The sequence below is a fragment of the Antedon bifida genome, chromosome 3 (genome assembly GCF_963402885.1).
Source record: "Antedon bifida chromosome 3, ecAntBifi1.1, whole genome shotgun sequence".
Lineage (NCBI taxonomy): Eukaryota > Metazoa > Echinodermata > Crinoidea > Comatulida > Antedonidae > Antedon > Antedon bifida.
In genome coordinates this window covers 29,672,780-29,692,217 of record NC_136228.1, presented here as the reverse complement: position 1 = coordinate 29,692,217, position 19,438 = coordinate 29,672,780, and the positions used below count along the sequence as shown (strand labels likewise).

General features: G+C 31.8%; 4 protein-coding genes across 7 annotated transcripts; 2 read left to right on the top strand and 2 right to left on the bottom strand.

The window, feature by feature from the left end:
* The first annotated feature begins 9 nt into the window (after positions 1 to 9).
* Positions 10 to 3,902, top strand: LOC144836916 (pseudouridylate synthase TRUB2, mitochondrial-like). Of its 3 annotated transcripts, none has more exons than XM_078691851.1 (7): positions 10 to 123; positions 514 to 697; positions 1,216 to 1,443; positions 1,836 to 1,979; positions 2,182 to 2,254; positions 2,645 to 2,784; positions 3,150 to 3,902. In XM_078691851.1, the coding sequence occupies exons 2-7, from the start codon at positions 598 to 600 to the stop codon at positions 3,434 to 3,436; spliced, it is 972 nt and encodes a 323-aa protein (XP_078547977.1). In that variant the 5' UTR covers positions 10 to 123; positions 514 to 597; the 3' UTR covers positions 3,437 to 3,902. The 3 variants fall into 3 exon arrangements, with proteins under 3 accessions (XP_078547977.1, XP_078547975.1, XP_078547978.1); XM_078691849.1 differs by having other exon boundaries at positions 43 to 134; XM_078691852.1 differs by lacking the exon at positions 10 to 123 and adding an exon at positions 239 to 345.
* A 1,951-nt stretch (positions 3,903 to 5,853) lies between these two features.
* LOC144838490 (pseudouridylate synthase TRUB2, mitochondrial-like) lies at positions 5,854 to 7,105 on the top strand. The gene is made up of 2 exons (XM_078693886.1): positions 5,854 to 5,987; positions 6,353 to 7,105. Exons 1-2 carry the CDS (start codon positions 5,864 to 5,866, stop codon positions 6,637 to 6,639), a joined length of 411 nt encoding a protein of 136 aa, XP_078550012.1. The 5' UTR covers positions 5,854 to 5,863; the 3' UTR covers positions 6,640 to 7,105.
* A 1,312-nt stretch (positions 7,106 to 8,417) lies between these two features.
* Positions 8,418 to 12,162, bottom strand: LOC144838009 (uncharacterized). The gene is made up of 2 exons (XM_078693346.1): positions 10,722 to 12,162; positions 8,418 to 10,076 (listed from the first exon to the last, which is right to left on the bottom strand). The coding sequence occupies exons 1-2, from the start codon at positions 11,438 to 11,440 to the stop codon at positions 9,893 to 9,895; spliced, it is 903 nt and encodes a 300-aa protein (XP_078549472.1). The 5' UTR covers positions 11,441 to 12,162; the 3' UTR covers positions 8,418 to 9,892.
* A 1,404-nt stretch (positions 12,163 to 13,566) lies between these two features.
* LOC144836888 (uncharacterized) lies at positions 13,567 to 19,163 on the bottom strand. 2 transcript variants are annotated; one of them, XM_078691803.1, is made up of 7 exons: positions 19,065 to 19,163; positions 17,184 to 17,805; positions 16,118 to 16,315; positions 15,706 to 15,956; positions 15,334 to 15,412; positions 14,621 to 14,776; positions 13,567 to 14,482 (listed from the first exon to the last, which is right to left on the bottom strand). In XM_078691803.1, exons 2-7 carry the CDS (start codon positions 17,800 to 17,802, stop codon positions 14,265 to 14,267), a joined length of 1,521 nt encoding a protein of 506 aa, XP_078547929.1. In that variant the 5' UTR covers positions 17,803 to 17,805; positions 19,065 to 19,163; the 3' UTR covers positions 13,567 to 14,264. The 2 variants fall into 2 exon arrangements, with proteins under 2 accessions (XP_078547929.1, XP_078547930.1); XM_078691804.1 differs by lacking the exon at positions 19,065 to 19,163 and having other exon boundaries at positions 17,184 to 17,826.
* Between the last annotated feature and the right edge of the window lie 275 nt (positions 19,164 to 19,438).

Genomic DNA, 19,438 nt, shown 5'->3' with positions numbered 1-19,438 from the left:
TGCTGCCATGTGATTTTATTTATTTACTTTTTTATTTTATGAAAACAATTCATATCTCTGGGGAGCGGTAGGCCTAGGCCTAATTGTTTTGTATTCAAAACGAAGTGTATTTCTCTATATATTGTAATGATATGGTATTTCAAGCTTTAACTAAGATTTGTAGATTAGTAAAAAACACCATCTTTATTTGTAAACAATTTGAAATGATTGTTTAGGCCTCTAGCTGTATGTAGAGCACGCAGAGTGGGGAAAGAGAATATTAACCATGGAAGAAATCCCACTTTGCCATGGTGGAAAGGCAGATATAGATGTTCGGTCGCGGTAATAGTGTGACCAAAATCAACGGTGATTGACATGATTCTAACTTCCCCTTCCGCCCCCTGAAAAGGTCTACTTATTTAGTAGTATTACATTGCATTAGTATGGCATCTCTAATAATAATACTACAATTAATGTACAATAATAATAATACTATTTATGACACTGCTTTAAAAATTATATCTCTTTCTCCAGCTCCAGCATCTTGGCAACACAACAACTACCACTCCACTGACCAGTGATATGGTATTGGCTATTTTATTGATATTACACTAAAAAATGAGCTTCAATAAACTACATGGGTTGTTTGCTGCCCATAAGCCAGCTGGTATAACATGTTCACAGCTGATCGGTACTCTCAAGACATCGTTATTAAAAGGTGTGGTAACTAAGTAAAATCTCAACATTCTTTTACTTACCAAATTCATGATGATGGTGCGCAGGCAACTACGTTGTATTATTTCCATGCTTGGAATGATGACAAGCTATGACAACATAGCATTTCATGTTATTTGTAAATGTCTAATTTTTTTCTGATGTTCTATAAGTGAAAATATAAATAAAGTATGTGTAGTTGTATACCGTCACTGTATGATTTTTTAAAAATGTATAATTTTTTCTGATCTTCTAAAAGTGAAAATATACAGTACGCATAAGTAAGTAAGCTACACCATCACTTCACTCCATTAACATAGCATGAAAACTATGTGTATTAAAAAATCATGATGCATGTGCTTGATAAAATCAATTTGCTGAAACGTTTATATTTTTTGTTTTTTTGGTGGTATGTTTTAACTCGTGTTACTTCTGTGCCTCTGAACTAGAATCAATGTTTTCCTCATCAAAAGTTTAAAAAATTGAATTCAATGATAAAATAACACATCTTTCTTGATACAGATTTGAATGCATCTCAGAAGTTATATCTACCAACATTTGTGGAGGTAAAACAATTTGGCAAAGAAGCACCAAATGATGGTAAAGAAACATCAAATGAAAATCAGCTTTGGAAGGTGGAAGAGAAGAAAGACCTACGGTTCCATCCTCTCGTGGCTGGTCCTTACTTCAACAGACTCAATGTTCAAGTGGTTTCTGGTGGCCTTGACAAGAAGTCCTCTGGTGTTCTAGGTAAACACTGTTGTAGAATCTGTTATTTATAATTTATAATAAATCAGAGGATGATTTTAAACTTTGAAATAAGAAAATATGCCCTTCTATCCTTTTGAAAATTGTTTGACATTTCTATTGTGTTTTTTAGATATTGTACATCCAATGGTTTTTCCTTCAACCTGCCCACTCATGCATAAACAAACAAATAAACAAAATCACAGATTTTATCATACTACCACAGTACTAGAATGTTTTTATAATTGAATATTTAACTATACTGTAGTTAACAACATTTTAAGTACAGTATTAAAGAACAAAAGTAGAGGTATTTCAAACCCAATCAACCCCCCCCCCCCCACCCCACAACCAAATACCACGTATTGTAATAGTTCTGATTATTTTTACTACAGTATTGAGTATAGGCAGAGCATCACAATATATTCCAGCCTATCAAAATGCCTTGCTACCCAGGCAGTATCATGTTAATATGCAGCTAGGCTATGCAACCAGTGACTATGACGCAGAAGGGAAAGTTATAGTCAAATCAACATACCGTGAGTGCACATCACATACCATATAAAACTTTCGCAAAACAAATGTTAATATAACCTAGTACAGAAACCAAGTTAAATGCATAATTATGATGGTCTTAATTGACACCTTGACACCTGTGCCTGGTGTCAACTCGGCAACATTGTCAAAAATTTAAAATATAAAATAATCAATGTTTAATCTAAAAATTAAACAATTTTTCAGGTCATATTTCAAGAGAGAAGTTTGATAGAGTTGTTACAGGGCTAACAAAGACATCGAGACGATATAATTCAAAGTAAATATTCTACTAGATTCAAATAATTTGAAACAGATTTCTGGAAAATATTTTGCAGGAGATTTTATGATTTAATATATTGTATTGCAGGGCCTTGTTTTCGGTGAAACCATACTGTATGTTAACAGTGGTTTTTACTAGAGACACAATGCAAGGACATAACTTAAGCAAGTTGACCAATGACAAGCGACAGTTTGAATAATCCATCGATTGTCATTGGTCAAATTACTTGAATTTTTATATTTAGTGTATGCTCAACATATACAATAGTCAATCTTAACTTTTAAAATAGCTCTTTTGTGCAATAACACATCCATATAAAAATATAAATACTTATATATATATACGTTAAAATGTTAATAATGTTGATATAAATAATACAATTCACAGTTACAGCGGACTTGACATGCAATCACAAGAAGCCTATGACATAGCAGTTTCAGGAAAATTAGAATCTGTTACGTTGTTCAACCAACCAACTATATTAACAGCAAAGTGTTTACATTTCAATCCACCATATGTTAGCCTAGGTACGTAAGTAGAAAATATTCAAAGTTAAAGATTAACTTTAATGTCGTTTTCTATCAAATTGTTGTTTTTATTAATTTTTTTAAAGTGACATGATTGTTTTCTGTAAATAATAGAAATTAAACATTTAAAAAAAAATCATATCTGAGCAGGTATCGCAGTAGTGAAAAGCGCTTACTTTATTGATAGTCCAATGTTAATGAGGAGTTGTGTAACAGTATGAGGACAATGGCAACGTAATAATGCTTGCTGATGCACGCTGTTTAATAGCCTGACGTGTCAGGCCATTACACATCACAAATCAAAAACACTTGTACTCTATTCAGACATGCTTCTTATTTCGATCTATTTGTTTATTTTAAAACAGAAATGGAATGTTTAAATGAAGATAACGATTTCATACGAGACACCATAAATTCGCTTGGAATTAAATTAAAATCATCGGCCGTAACATCTCGAATAAACAGGACAAAAGACGGACCTTTCACAATGGAACACTCAATTTTACGTAAACATTGGACATTGGCAAACATTGCACAGTGTATTAAAGATAGCAAGGAAATGGTCAAACCATTTATTAAAAGAAAAGACATGTTTTTAGATGAATTAGCTGATGAACAGGTCAAAGGTCAGCCAGATGTACAGATTCAATAATAGTGTCATCATCCGACTTCATTGTTGGTTGTCGCCCTCATTCTACAACTGGAGTAGTGTTTTTATTACAGCTATAAGGTTAATTGTTTCACACATACAAAGTGAAATCTTCTTGCTAAAAAATATGTAATAAAAACATTAATGAATATATTCAAAACGAAATTTAAATTATTTTGTAGTTAAACTGTGATTAATATATACCTGTATATGCAAAAAGATAATTGATGCAAAAGGGCCTATCCAAAGTCAATACGGCAGAAGACTGAACAGTTATTAAACAAGAAATATTTCTTACAAAAAACGCTGCTCGCTTATTGATGTAACAGTTTTAAAGATATATTGTCCCTCTGAAAAATATTTTTTATTTCAAATTTGTTTTTGAATTTGTCATTTTATTGTCACATAATAGTTATTTTACCTGAAAAAGTTATAATTAAACGTTTCTTTTCTCTTTTTATAATGTGAATTTTGTTACAGAAGTGAATAACTTTGATATGAAACAGACTCAATTTAGTTTATTTTATTGCTAAGGTCAAGTCTGGAGGTCACTTCATCACACCTTTAGATACTTCAAGTGTGAAGTATCATATTACAAACAAAAACTTTCCTGGACTGTTTTGATAATAATTCAATGATTATCTGACAGCAAAATAAAGTATTGTCATGGGACTCATAAATACAGAAATACAGTTGGTACCTATAAATTATAGTCGAGTTTCCATTTTAACAAAAATGTCAAAGTGTAGTACTATAACTGCTGCTTGATATCATCTAATATTAAAATGAGTCATCTCGTGTGACGTAGCGGGCTAGAGCAGCAGCGTGAAAAATTGTAATAATCTTGAGGTAAAAAATGTTGGCATTATATTTTGTCAAAAAGGAATCTTAACAAATGGACTTTGCATTATTCAGTAATTTGTTTTTTTTTATCATATTTAAAAAAAAAATCCACACAGTATAGTATTCAATAACGGTAACAATACTGTATCGTAATTACAATTATAGGGGGCGGCAAGCAGATATTTAAAATTGATCAGGAATCAATTACTCAAAATTACAGAGGGCGACATGCTGTTTTTCAAAATGTTTTATTAGAAATTGATTGTTGATTAATAGTTATTAGAATGCGGCAATTATTAATCATCGGAAACGGATCAAAATATTTATGACTATATTATTAAATCTAAACCATAAAGTTTTATTTAAAGATATTTTTTACAATTAAAGCAGCCTGTTTACGGAATGTAGAATTCCTTCTTTTATGAAATTTTAAGAAAATCAATATATGACCTGATGTGTAGTCGTAATTCAAGTAAAAATATTTTATTCTCAACGTTGACGTCTTATATAAGTCAACAATGCTCTCCGGGTGGAATGCCACCATGAGATGGAGTTGTTGTTTAATTAATTTATACGTAATTTTACTTTCTATGGACCAGAGAATCCGAAATAACAAATGAATGAATGTATGATGAATACCGTAGCCTACGCAATCCTGTATACTATAATTGTCATCAAAATATTGCCGATTTTTTCCTGTTGGCTGCTACACACTAGGACGATAACGATCGACGATAAATAGATAAACATACATTTTTCTTGCATAAAACAAAGAAATTAGAAACGATTTTATTCTAAAACTATTATAGGATAACCATATATGCTGTCTTTGAAAAAAACAGTATTGTTTAAAATCCTATCAAATGACGCCATAATCAATTTAAAAAATACAATCGTATCGTCACGATGTTATTACTCTTACTAATCATGAAGTAATTTGATTGGACGTGTGAAAATATTATTTTCATCAAAGGCAGCATAGATGGTAATCCTATAGTAGGTGAGGCAATTGTTGTCTCGGGTTCTAGGATGAAAAATTAGTTTATTTTGTTTTATCAGGGAGAGAGTTGTAATTATCTAACTAAATAACAACTCTCTGGTACTATGTGGGAAAAATACATATTATTTATCTATTTATTTGATATAAAGTGGAAATGAGCCTTAAAGTCGTCTATTTATACTGGACTGTTGGCCGCCTAAAGTATAGCTAACGCATAAGGAATGCAGTCATTGTTGTTGCCAAATTGGGACTTTGCTGGATGCGATTTGTAGAATTGTTTAAAAACTTTTTATATTATTGGTATCAAACGAAGTTTTTAATATCGGAGGTAGAGATATGCGACGCCGATTGCATAGTTGCAGCTGAATGCTTTAAAATTTCGAGAGCACGCAGAAATGTCGTCCCTAAAATAATAAATATTACAAATAATGAATGTACATAAATAATTATTGGCTAATACACAAATATTACACAATGTGACGTAGGCCTATAGGAAAGGAAACAAATATTTTTAAAAGAATGGAAACAAACTTAATGTAAATAATGTTGATATAAATAATACAATTCACAGTTACAGCGGACTTGACATGCAATCACAAGAAGCCTATGACATAGCAGTTTCAGGAAAATTAGAATCTGTTACGTTGTTCAACCAACCAACTATATTAACAGCAAAGTGTTTACATTTCAATCCACCATATGTTAGCCTAGGTACGTAAGTAGAAAATATTCAAAGTTAAAGATTAACTTTAATGTCGTTTTCTATCAAATTGTTGTTTTTATTAATTTTTTTAAAGTGACATGATTGTTTTCTGTAAATAATAGAAATTAAACATTTAAAAAAAAATCATATCTGAGCAGGTATCGCAGTAGTGAAAAGCGCTTACTTTATTGATAGTCCAATGTTAATGAGGAGTTGTGTAACAGTATGAGGACAATGGCAACGTAATAATGCTTGCTGATGCACGCTGTTTAATAGCCTGACGTGTCAGGCCATTACACATCACAAATCAAAAACACTTGTACTCTATTCAGACATGCTTCTTATTTCGATCTATTTGTTTATTTTAAAACAGAAATGGAATGTTTAAATGAAGATAACGATTTCATACGAGACACCATAAATTCGCTTGGAATTAAATTAAAATCATCGGCCGTAACATCTCGAATAAACAGGACAAAAGACGGACCTTTCACAATGGAACACTCAATTTTACGTAAACATTGGACATTGGCAAACATTGCACAGTGTATTAAAGATAGCAAGGAAATGGTCAAACCATTTATTAAAAGAAAAGACATGTTTTTAGATGAATTAGCTGATGAACAGGTCAAAGGTCAGCCAGATGTACAGATTCAATAATAGTGTCATCATCCGACTTCATTGTTGGTTGTCGCCCTCATTCTACAACTGGAGTAGTGTTTTTATTACAGCTATAAGGTTAATTGTTTCACACATACAAAGTGAAATCTTCTTGCTAAAAAATATGTAATAAAAACATTAATGAATATATTCAAAACGAAATTTAAATTATTTTGTAGTTAAACTGTGATTAATATATACCTGTATATGCAAAAAGATAATTGATGCAAAAGGGCCTATCCAAAGTCAATACGGCAGAAGACTGAACAGTTATTAAACAAGAAATATTTCTTACAAAAAACGCTGCTCGCTTATTGATGTAACAGTTTTAAAGATATATTGTCCCTCTGAAAAATATTTTTTATTTCAAATTTGTTTTTGAATTTGTCATTTTATTGTCACATAATAGTTATTTTACCTGAAAAAGTTATAATTAAACGTTTCTTTTCTCTTTTTATAATGTGAATTTTGTTACAGAAGTGAATAACTTTGATATGAAACAGACTCAATTTAGTTTATTTTATTGCTAAGGTCAAGTCTGGAGGTCACTTCATCACACCTTTAGATACTTCAAGTGTGAAGTATCATATTACAAACAAAAACTTTCCTGGACTGTTTTGATAATAATTCAATGATTATCTGACAGCAAAATAAAGTATTGTCATGGGACTCATAAATACAGAAATACAGTTGGTACCTATAAATTATAGTCGAGTTTCCATTTTAACAAAAATGTCAAAGTGTAGTACTATAACTGCTGCTTGATATCATCTAATAAATGAGTCATCTCGTGTGACGTAGCGGGCTAGAGCAGCAGCGTGAAAAATTGTAATAATCTTGAGGTAAAAAATGTTGGCATTATATTTTGTCAAAAAGGAATCTTAACAAATGGACTTTGCATTATTCAGTAATTTGTTTTTTTTTATCATATTTAAAAAAAAAATCCACACAGTATAGTATTCAATAACGGTAACAATACTGTATCGTAATTACAATTATAGGGGGCGGCAAGCAGATATTTAAAATTGATCAGGAATCAATTACTCAAAATTACAGAGGGCGACATGCTGTTTTTCAAAATGTTTTATTAGAAATTGATTGTTGATTAATAGTTATTAGAATGCGGCAATTATTAATCATCGGAAACGGATCAAAATATTTATGACTATATTATTAAATCTAAACCATAAAGTTTTATTTAAAGATATTTTTTACAATTTCTATTGTTTATTATAAAATACTTTTTCAACAAATTTATCAAAAATGAATTACTCGAAATTAAAGAGTGTGGAAAACTTTTAAATAATCGGAAACGGATCAATCGAGTAAGCCTAATTTTATGTTTGGTTTATTCTGTACAATCGCATTTTCAATGTTTAAATCTACATTTTACTTTTGCTATGTAATAGAATAGTTCATAGTAATTTCTACTAAAAAAATAAAAATTAAAGCACTCAGAAACTGAGTGAAGCACTTGACACAATATTGCCATAGAGGGCGCATGTTGACACATTTTTGTTTTTTTCGTTTGTGAGTTTATTAATAAATCGATTTTCTTAAATTTCAATAGGCATGTTCTGTATATACCTATCTACGCCTATCTGCAACTTGAAATTGTAGGCGAAACTGAGTTTGCCACTGCGGTTTGGAGAATTTTGCGTTTGTCAATAATCCGAGGATCATATGAATACAAAGACTGTTTTTATGATAGCTTTTTATATTTTTATATAGGCCTAGACATAACTATTAACAAAATGAATTCGGTAAACAATCACAAATAATATTTAAGTTTTAGTTTATTTCAGATATCAAAATATTCACAAAAAGTACAAATATATAGTATTTTTGACGTTCATTATCATATCATGAATAAATACTACCAACATTAATTGAATTTGCATTGTTAGTCCAAGATCAAAATTGCGATCTCTTCAGGTATTCTACAAGAATGGGTTAAGCATGTTATTGGAAAGGCCTCCACATTGTACAGAAGTGCCAGCAGCCTGTTTACGGAATGTAGAATTCCTTCTTTTATGAAATTTTAAGAAAATCAATATATGACCTGATGTGTAGTCGTAATTCAAGTAAAAATATTTTATTCTCAACGTTGACGTCTTATATAAGTCAACAATGCTCTCCGGGTGGAATGCCACCATGAGATGGAGTTGTTGTTTAATTAATTTATACGTAATTTTACTTTCTATGGACCAGAGAATCCGAAATAACAAATGAATGAATGTATGATGAATACCGTAGCCTACGCAATCCTGTATACTATAATTGTCATCAAAATATTGCCGATTTTTTCCTGTTGGCTGCTACACACTAGGACGATAACGATCGACGATAAATAGATAAACATACATTTTTCTTGCATAAAACAAAGAAATTAGAAACGATTTTATTCTAAAACTATTATAGGATAACCATATATGCTGTCTTTGAAAAAAACAGTATTGTTTAAAATCCTATCAAATGACGCCATAATCAATTTAAAAAATACAATCGTATCGTCACGATGTTATTACTCTTACTAATCATGAAGTAATTTGATTGGACGTGTGAAAATATTATTTTCATCAAAGGCAGCATAGATGGTAATCCTATAGTAGGTGAGGCAATTGTTGTCTCGGGTTCTAGGATGAAAAATTAGTTTATTTTGTTTTATCAGGGAGAGAGTTGTAATTATCTAACTAAATAACAACTCTCTGGTACTATGTGGGAAAAATACATATTATTTATCTATTTATTTGATATAAAGTGGAAATGAGCCTTAAAGTCGTCTATTTATACTGGACTGTTGGCCGCCTAAAGTATAGCTAACGCATAAGGAATGCAGTCATTGTTGTTGCCAAATTGGGACTTTGCTGGATGCGATTTGTAGAATTGTTTAAAAACTTTTTATATTATTGGTATCAAACGAAGTTTTTAATATCGGAGGTAGAGATATGCGACGCCGATTGCATAGTTGCAGCTGAATGCTTTAAAATTTCGAGAGCACGCAGAAATGTCGTCCCTAAAATAATAAATATTACAAATAATGAATGTACATAAATAATTATTGGCTAATACACAAATATTACACAATGTGACGTAGGCCTATAGGAAAGGAAACAAATATTTTTAAAAGAATGGAAACAAACTTAATGTAAAAAACCTAACAAGTAAACATATTATTAAAGTATTAGTGCAGTTCTCATGGAAATACAAAATATTCGGTAGTTTTCGGTATGGCTCGTATGTCCGCCGAAGTTCACCGAACGTCTGATCGGATGATAGCTGTTGGCACCGTATCTTCTTTGACGCACAGTCCCCAATTCCACTCAACGCACCGGAATTTTTCCTCAACATCAAAGCAGCTTTTCTGGAAGAACTGATACATTCCTAGAACCATATGAGCTTTAGGACTGTTGATGAGACGAAGACACGAAAAAAACCTGTGGAACAAGTTATTAAGGAGATTATTATTTTGATTTAAAAAAAACGGCATAACATCGCATCAATCAACAATATGTCTATATGTAGGCCTACTGGTACAGTAATGTACATTTTTTAATCGAGTTTAGGCCTACATTCAAATTCAAACACTTTTATTGTCCAATATTCATTAAAAAAACATACTATTAAATACAAAAAAGCACAAAAAAATAAAATATATAAAATGATTAAGTCTATCTATTGCACATCTTGTTATATGTTATAATTGAGCTGGGAACAAACGAATTATGATACCTAGTAGTTCTTGATGATACTACGCAAACGACAGCCAGAACGCAGTAGGTTGTACTCTGCAAACAGCGGATGGCTCGATAGGCCTATTGCATGTCCACAGATATCAAACAAAGTTAAATGGCACACGAGAAGGACAATGTATCATAGCTTTAATCGGACATTCATTTGTAAAGCGCTCTTACTATAGCATGAAACTAGAAAATGGGCCGTACACGATTGCGCAATATATATTATTGTAACTGTTTTAGCGTATGCTTTACTACGTAATATACATTGATCACCTATTGCTGCACACATATTTTAATCTAACTATCTACTTTCTAAAACATAATCAAATACATTTTACTTACTCCCTGTCACAGTCACAATGACTAATTGTTTTGACGTCTAAATTATAATATCCATAACCATAATCGAAACTGTGTATACTAATCTTGCAATAATCGTGGTCTCTACAACAGCCGTCTTCATCGGGATATTCCCCTAAATCCTCATAGTGATCAGCCTTGTTGCTAATTCCACACCACTTGGTGCCTGGAACAATAAATAAATATGCAATCGGCGAGTACCTGCTGAGAGAGTTTATTCCCGTGTTTTTCCTCGATATGAAATCCTCACAGTCGTTAACGATGTTTGAAAGATTACCAATCTCACCGTACGAAGATTGTGACGAGAAAACATAATCCCTGACGTATTGATCATGGAAAACAAAACGAATTTTTCTCAACACTTCGGTTGCAAACGAAGCGTTGTATTCAATATGGCAGTGACGTAGTCGCCTGTACGAATTATGAAGTGTTTTTACAAGAATTTTACCATCCGTTATAACGCGTGAAATATACGTAGGCACAATGTCACGCGAGTAGTACTCGACATTATGCGAGTTACTACTGACCACGGCGACAGCTACGAGTCCGTGGAAAGAAACCGATGAAAACGACCATGGAACAATAGTCGATTCTTGGATGCTAGGCCTTTTAGTTGAATTAAACGGCGTTAATATGCTACCGTTTATGCTTAAGATCTTCATACAAATTGTAATATATATCCATAGTAGACAAGTGTTCATAATAGCCTAATTCCGTCCACACACGCTTTACAGTATAATGCCCATTGACCGTAGTAAAACAGAGTGAACGTATACAAATGATATGACGCCTATTCAAACGTGCGGTTTGAAGAAAATAAAAATCAACACGGTTAATTTTATCAATGATTAAGCCACTTGTTGTGTGTATGTATTCACTGAACTAGATATAATTACACTTTACAGTAATAAATCAACAATCATTTACCAATAGCTTGTACGAAGCTTGAGCTCTCGGAAGTAGAGGCTTCTATTCTGTAATATTTGACCTCCATATTTAATATCGGAAAATTTCCGTCACAGAGATAAAGGTAATCCTCTTCAATGAAAATTCCGGCTTCCTTACCGTTCATGGTTCAATGATTACACAGGCTACATTAAAATTATAATTTCCAAAGCTCTGTCTTTACGGAAATACCCGGCTCGACACTACATTTGCATTGCCATCTCTGGCGTACAGCTGAAATTCTAATTCCTCATGCTACTGGACAATATTGACCAACGATAGAAATACATACACACCTGTCGGTTTAGTCAAGCATGACATGCCACAATATCCAATGGCAAGGTTTTGAATCATGTATTTATATTCAAAACGGACACAAAATTCTACTGTATCTACATTCCTCCATGTATGTATTCCTCCTCAATTTTATATGTGTAACGATAATTAACGGTGCCCTGCAATTTTTAACCGTTCTGTGCTTCGAACAATTGCTTATACGTCGTCACCGAATCATCGCACATGCACAAATATCATGGTGTTATGCATACAATTAAACCATTGTTCACATGTATTCGTAATCAATAAACCCCAATCGCTGTATAGTATTAGCAAATAGCTGGGAGTTGTAAAATATTACAACTTCCTGGTATTAGTATTACAACATTGGGTGGTTATAAATGAGTACGATAGGATTGAATAGTTTATCAGTTATTAGACATCCTTCTTGTTAATAAATGATATATAATTTTCATTTAACATAAAACCTTTTATATTGTTTTTTTCACAACGGATGAGTGCTTCATACACACATTAGGCCTACCTGGAATTAGGTTAATATGTAATACAGTAATCATTAATTGACACTAAATAAATATGTGCAGTGTGATATGAATCGAATCAACGCATTAAAATACTTGTCATATGAACCGTCGTAGATGAATAAGTCCGGCCGCGATATTTTATATCAGAAGATCGAATGAGGCTCAATGAGGAATCCACGATTTTGCATTGAAAATTAATGTATCACTTTTGACACAGCATGGATGCCCGCCCTCACACGAACGGATGTATACAGACTAAAGAATTTAAATAAAAATTATACTGGTCAGATTAAATTGAATTATGATAATATATTTTGCAATTATATAAAATTTCAGAGAAAATATTTAATAACAAACTATTGTACATTCACTAATGTTAAATTAGTTCACAAAGAAAGGTTTAACAGCAATAACAAAAGTTATTACACAGTGGCCTAGTCGTTGACCTTGCCGCGTAGGCCTACTAATCTACGCCCGGTAAATCAAGGAATGTTTTATGATATAAATTACTATAAAATACATAAATTTAATTACTATTATGTTTGCTACTAGAAACAAATTAAATATTGAAATACTATTAAAATAAACTATCCTTCGTGAAAACGCATCAACAACGCCCTCGGTAGTAGTTTTTTACTAAATAAATTGCATAAAACTAAATTAAATATCGAAAGAGCATTTAACATGATGTTAGCATGTAGTTGATAACATTTTTTTATATCATGAAAACCTTACCGGTTGTCCAGGCTTAAATTAGTGTGACCATCACAAAAGTTATATACATCCTGGCGTGTGCGGCGTCCTACCACATGGAAAACATTACTGTTGCAGGGAAAACCGCGGATTGCTCATTCTTCTGATATTATATTCTTTGGTAACACCAAACAAAAACAACAATTAACAACAACATAAGTCTACGCTGCTACTTAGTTGTCGAAGAATTCAGAATCAATTCCGATAGCACTTTATTTGTAAGCGCCGGGAGTGACTACATGCAGTGATAATAAATTAAAGGCAAACCAAAGTACAAACATATTCTATGAGACAATATAGTAGCCTATTACTATTAATTTTATTGTAAAACTTCACAAAAGTCATTTGGAAAATGAAAAGATTCATATACAAATAAAATATAACAACTATTAATTGTCAAACTAATACTATTTAAAGCTCGGAATGTAAGTACTTTATTTAATTCCATCTTGATGGAACTTTGTTACAAAAATGTTTCTAATTTAAAATACATTAAGACTTAACTAATTGTTGCAACCACCACCTATTTTTTATATTAGATCAGATTTCACGTGTTTGTCATAGAAACTATTATTAACACGGATTATCAATTGGTAGGACAGCAGTAACTTACGCATACATTTCGCATAGGAAGGAGGGGGAATATATAATTATTATCATTACCTTAAAACAATGAATGGAATGTGATATTACACAACCATATAGACTCAATATTATTCATCCTCGCGCAAGCATTTTCGAATTGTATTTGTTTGGAAACAAGTACAAATATAACTCGGTGATTGAATAAGTATTTCTGGCACATTCTAAATACATCTCATATTCTTACAGTTTTATTAGTTGATTTGTCATTTGTTATTTTCTTCCACTAAAACGATGAAAGGTACTCATGCAGTTTGATTTTGTAAAAAATTAGATGTGTTGACCCAAGAGACAGGCCTTTAAGCCTATTAGAACAATAATAATAATAAAAATCCTTTCTTTCATATTAATAATGAGGAGATATCTATTTCAAATGAAAAAACTTCGTGAGAGTTGAAGTGAAACAAGGCATTTGTTTACCTATAATTTTCTTGCCATCTTGAGCATTACGGCGTGAAATCATATCATTCACTCGCGTGAGAACATCGAGTAGGTGTTCTTTTTCATAGAAAGGTTTCGCTTTTACAAACATGTAATGGAACATCCATGCACCAATGGCATCGTTACGATAGCCGCTATGACCTGAAAAAAAAACACACCACCATATTATAATTCTGTTTTTAAAAATCAATAATCTATGTTCCGATTGAAATATAAAGGAGTAAATCTCTCTGATATTGGAATATAAAGAAGCTATTTTATAATGTAGACCTACTGTACCTTTGCTTGTATCTTGTATAACTACCATATCAACATTTGTTGGTACAGTAACTGATGATGAATGTTCTTGGCCTGTATAGTAGACCTTATTACTGCTATCATCTGGCTTGCTTGGCGAACTTCTACAGGCCTGAAAAATTAATACTTTTGGCTTGTCTGAAAGAAGAAATTATTGCGACGATTATTTCGACTTGAGAAGTGAGTAAAGAACTACCTGCTTTCTTGTTCATGTGGTTTTACCAACAGTGATGTGTACAACATTGTGCATGAGGGAGTACACTAATCGAAAGAATAGTCAAGTTTATTCTCTATAGTTATTGGTATACTTTATATACATGTCTTTACATAGACTTGCCCTAAGTCTGTAGTTATTTCCTATTTAGTTACTTTAGTCCACCAGTTGGAGTTTCAATTGTTGTCTGAATACTACAAATTGTCAGCTCATACGTATGAAACGCCATATGTACCAACACATTTATGTTTTTACTAGTTTCGGTTTAGAACTTAGACAAGTCTTAAAAGACATTACACTGTGACCGCAAAGTGACGGTGTCAATTATAGACAAGGCCATGTGAACAGTTATATATTTTCACAATAATATGTTTACAGAAATCATAATACTAAAATATACATTTTTTAGGTATTATTGTTTCTTGTATAAAATTCTATCATACTAAAAATCAAGGCTACTACCTTAATTGTTTCTACTCACCAAGTAAGAAGTTTTCAAATTGTGAAACTATTTCATCAACTCGTACAAAAGTGTTTTCGTTTACCAACTGAATATCCTCCTAAAATTAATATTACAATAGAAAATAGAAATAGATTTACCTATAAAAAAATAACAAATTAGAAATGTATGTATTGATGTAATTCAGTTTTACAGCTCACTTATGTCGGTCGGTTGGTCGGTAAACACTAACTTGAGCACGCGACTGCAGCCATGTATATGGCCTTGTTCCATAGTGTATCTATATTACGTAGTGTACCGTACTGTATAAATGTGTTAAGCATTGTGGGCATAGGGGATTACGGTTAATTTTAAAATATATTAGTTACAATTAGTAAAATAAAATAACCTTACAGAAACGAAAACTGGTTTTTGCATTACATCATCCAATACATCGTCTCCAGATTCATCTTTTAAAGTAATTCCTTTTCCGTGACTGGATATTATCAAGAAAAAACTGGTGTAATTCTTTTCCTCTACCCTTTTTTTAGCTTTCTTTATTATCTTCCACAATTCTTCACGTGTTTCTACATCTGATCGAAAATTAAGTTTGTAGTCTAATCCACCAAAAAAGTCGCAAATATTGTTTTTGTCGTGATGAACACCTTTAAAGATATAATATTGATATTAATGAATTTCAGTTAAAAATATTTTATAGGCCAAATTAACTATAGGCCTAGTCTTAAAATAAACTGAAACGATATTTGGTTGAGTGAGCTTTTTTACTTCACCAAACAACACCTATGATCTCTAAACTTAGACCTACCTGCTCTAGGTTCATTAGTGTGGTCAGGCTTCTCGAAAAAGTTTGATATGTACAGGACATATCCCCTACCACGAGGGAAGCACATGTCCTCCCGTGACATGTCAGGTTGATCTTCTTGAGAAGATAAGCCTGGTAAAGTTTGAAGCCCAGACGAGGATGGTTTTCTGTCGACGTCGCATGTTGGTTCAGGTTCGATCGCTTTAATATTTCAGTATTTAAATCATAAATTTAAAAAAAATATAATAATGGTGTAAAATAAACGTTTAAATTACTTCCTATTTTTGACAAACTGGCTGTATTTTGTAACACATTTGTAGGCCTATTTGTAATAAAATGTTCTATCGTATTTGATCTGTATTTTGTAATAACACTTTCACTAACTGTGTTCTGCTTGTCTTTCTCTGGATAAAATAACAACGCATGGTGTTGAAAAGTATTGATTGCTGTTTGGTTTATTATGTTATGAATGAAGTCAAAGGTTATATCTGTAACATAACTAAATGTTAGTCCGAATGATTTGAGGTTTCTTAGAATTTTATATCTGTCGGTTATTCTGTCTGTTGGTGGACCAGTATGATTTTCAGTGTGTTTGGTTGCTTTATTTGTTTTTGAATTTTCATTAATATAAATAATATGTCTTCATTTTATTGGTTTATTCTTCTGACCGATTGACTAACCAGCAAACAATGACCGACAGATGTTTCTAATAATTTATAAGCATTTCATTTTTTAGTTATTTCAATATTTATTATATAACTTTAAATAAGGAGATATATTACATTAAGTTTGACATATATTATGTCATCATCAGAAAGTGTATGTGTAATAAAATGAAATAACACTTTCAATGCATATTTTATTACGCTTGTATTATTAATACAATAATATAAATAAACCAAATTTACCAATTTTTATAACAGTATGCGTACAAGTATGTGAAATACACACAGCATCGTTTTAAATATTGTATTTATGCATTTTAACATATGTACAGTATTATGACGACATTTCTTATTTCTCGTTGGTCAGTTTCTTAATTACGGTATTTATATTGATTTTAGCTTACCGTTGCTCATTCTGGATCTTTTTACTTCGGACATATCATCAGCATTGGAGCTAGCACTTCTTTTCACTTTTTCTGCAGGCTTCCCCCAGAAAACCTCTCTAGCTTCTTCATCAAGAATCATTGCAAACTTTCCCATTGAATTATTTTCATTTACCAGAAGTTCATACCTCTCCAGGTGGTATACAATATCCCAAATAGTGGTAAAGTTAAAATTACTTATGCTGTAGTGTTCAAGAATTTTTGGCAACTCTGTTGTATTTTGTCTTAAAGCTTTAAATAGTCTTTTGCGATATTCTGTTATTGGTTTGCCATCGGTAAAGCTGTACTCTTCATTGTTGTTTGGATGCTTCAGTTTAAACTTGTTGATTAATTCTATCGCTTTCTTATTCTCGGTTACTTTAGCGATGTCTAAGAGAATTTCTACATCAGTAGGGTAATAATGGATACAACCTTTGCTTTTAAGTTCATTAAACCATTCAAGTACTGGTACATCTTCTTTACTTAATACCATTCCATCGCAGTGGTCATGTAGCAGAAGTCTTACCCACAAACGATTCTCACCTTCATATTCAGTACTTACATAGGCAAGTAAATCTCTGAATTCTGATTTTCCTTCCATTTTCTAGAAAAGTATAGGTACATACAGCTACCGTACTCAAGTAGCAAAAGTACAGTAACAGTATCAGGCACAATTTAATAATACATTGCAATATTCAGAAATCATAAATGTGTGATCCATTATGAATAGGCCTATATAACATATTTATATGATAACAATGTTAACCTTTGGTCCCTACTATGCTGAATGCTATTTTCTAGTAAAGTAGCATTTACCAATTGGCGATATTAAACAAATTACTACGATAGACTTCTATCAGCCTAGACACCTTCTTCATACAAATTTAATTTTAATAAGTTATGAATGTATATCCACCTACCTTGTGTTGGCTTCAGATTATTTTAAATAAAGAAAGCTACAGGCAATGTGTTGGTAATAATAAATCAAATCAAGTGTGAAACAAACATTGGGTCTAATAATCATACCATAGGTCTTTTGTAATTTATTGCAGAACAACTCGCGCGTAAGGCAGGTTGTTCGACAAAAGAAATTATAAAACACAGGGCCCACTGTACAGATTAATATAAATTAAAGAGAAATTATTCATTCAATATTTTGTTTGATTAATTTTTTACTAATTTTAATGCATTTTACCTTGTATTTCTACACATAATAAATTTCATGAATCGAATAAATGGTATAACTTTTACTATATGCCTATTATTTTTTAACAGTTTTTAGTAAGTCTCTCGAAGGTTTGGGCAAAAAAACACTAAGGGTGTTACAATGATGGTGTTTTTTTCAATTTTTATCTACAAGCAGTTCATTTTGTGTAAATTTGCAATAATATTCAAATGTATTCTAAAATGTGATGGTGCCTAGGTTGACATGTGCATCACAAAATGTTCAAAATAATCATATCCATTGCAAATACAGTAGTCTAAAAAGAGGAATCATGATATATTCTTTAGGGTTGGGATAGGCTTATCTACTAAAAGTGGGTTATAGACACTAGTAAGTATACGGTACCAAAAGTATCACAATTCACACGTTATTTTTAATATAGTCGTTTCCTTTACCTTCATTCTGTGTTGAATTAAATTGAAATTTAGTTAAAACGAAATCTAGCTACTTAAACAAATAGGCAGAAAGGCTAGTGATAAAATGTGTGGTAAAATATGCACGGACGGGTACTAAAAAAAACATTTCCCCTGGGAGAGCTGTAATTACTGCTGTGTGCCTACGTTTTACTTAATTATTTAATCCAATATTCATATATTTGTATTATAGGCCGCCTACATAGAATAACTGTACAAACTTACCTTTCAAAGATTACAGTGGAAGTTGGCTGAAAACACTGAATGTTGTTGTCGATTGCCTTGTTGATTAACATATAATACCTTGTACAAGTAGGCCTTCTGGGTAAATTACCTTATTTACATATGAATGAGAAAAATATAATAATGGCGTCATCATCATCCTTCCTTCCTGTAAATCAGGTATTGTACCCACAAAATGATCTCTCAGCCACAAAACTTGCATATATAACCTTGGTTAGTTGTAATAGAAAAAACTGTAGAATCCCGATCATAATGCATCCATCCCATATAAACTTGTACAAAGATTCAGTATTATGAATGTAAAATAAATAAATTGCCTTCAATTTAAGTTTACAACACAGTAGTATTAGGCCTAT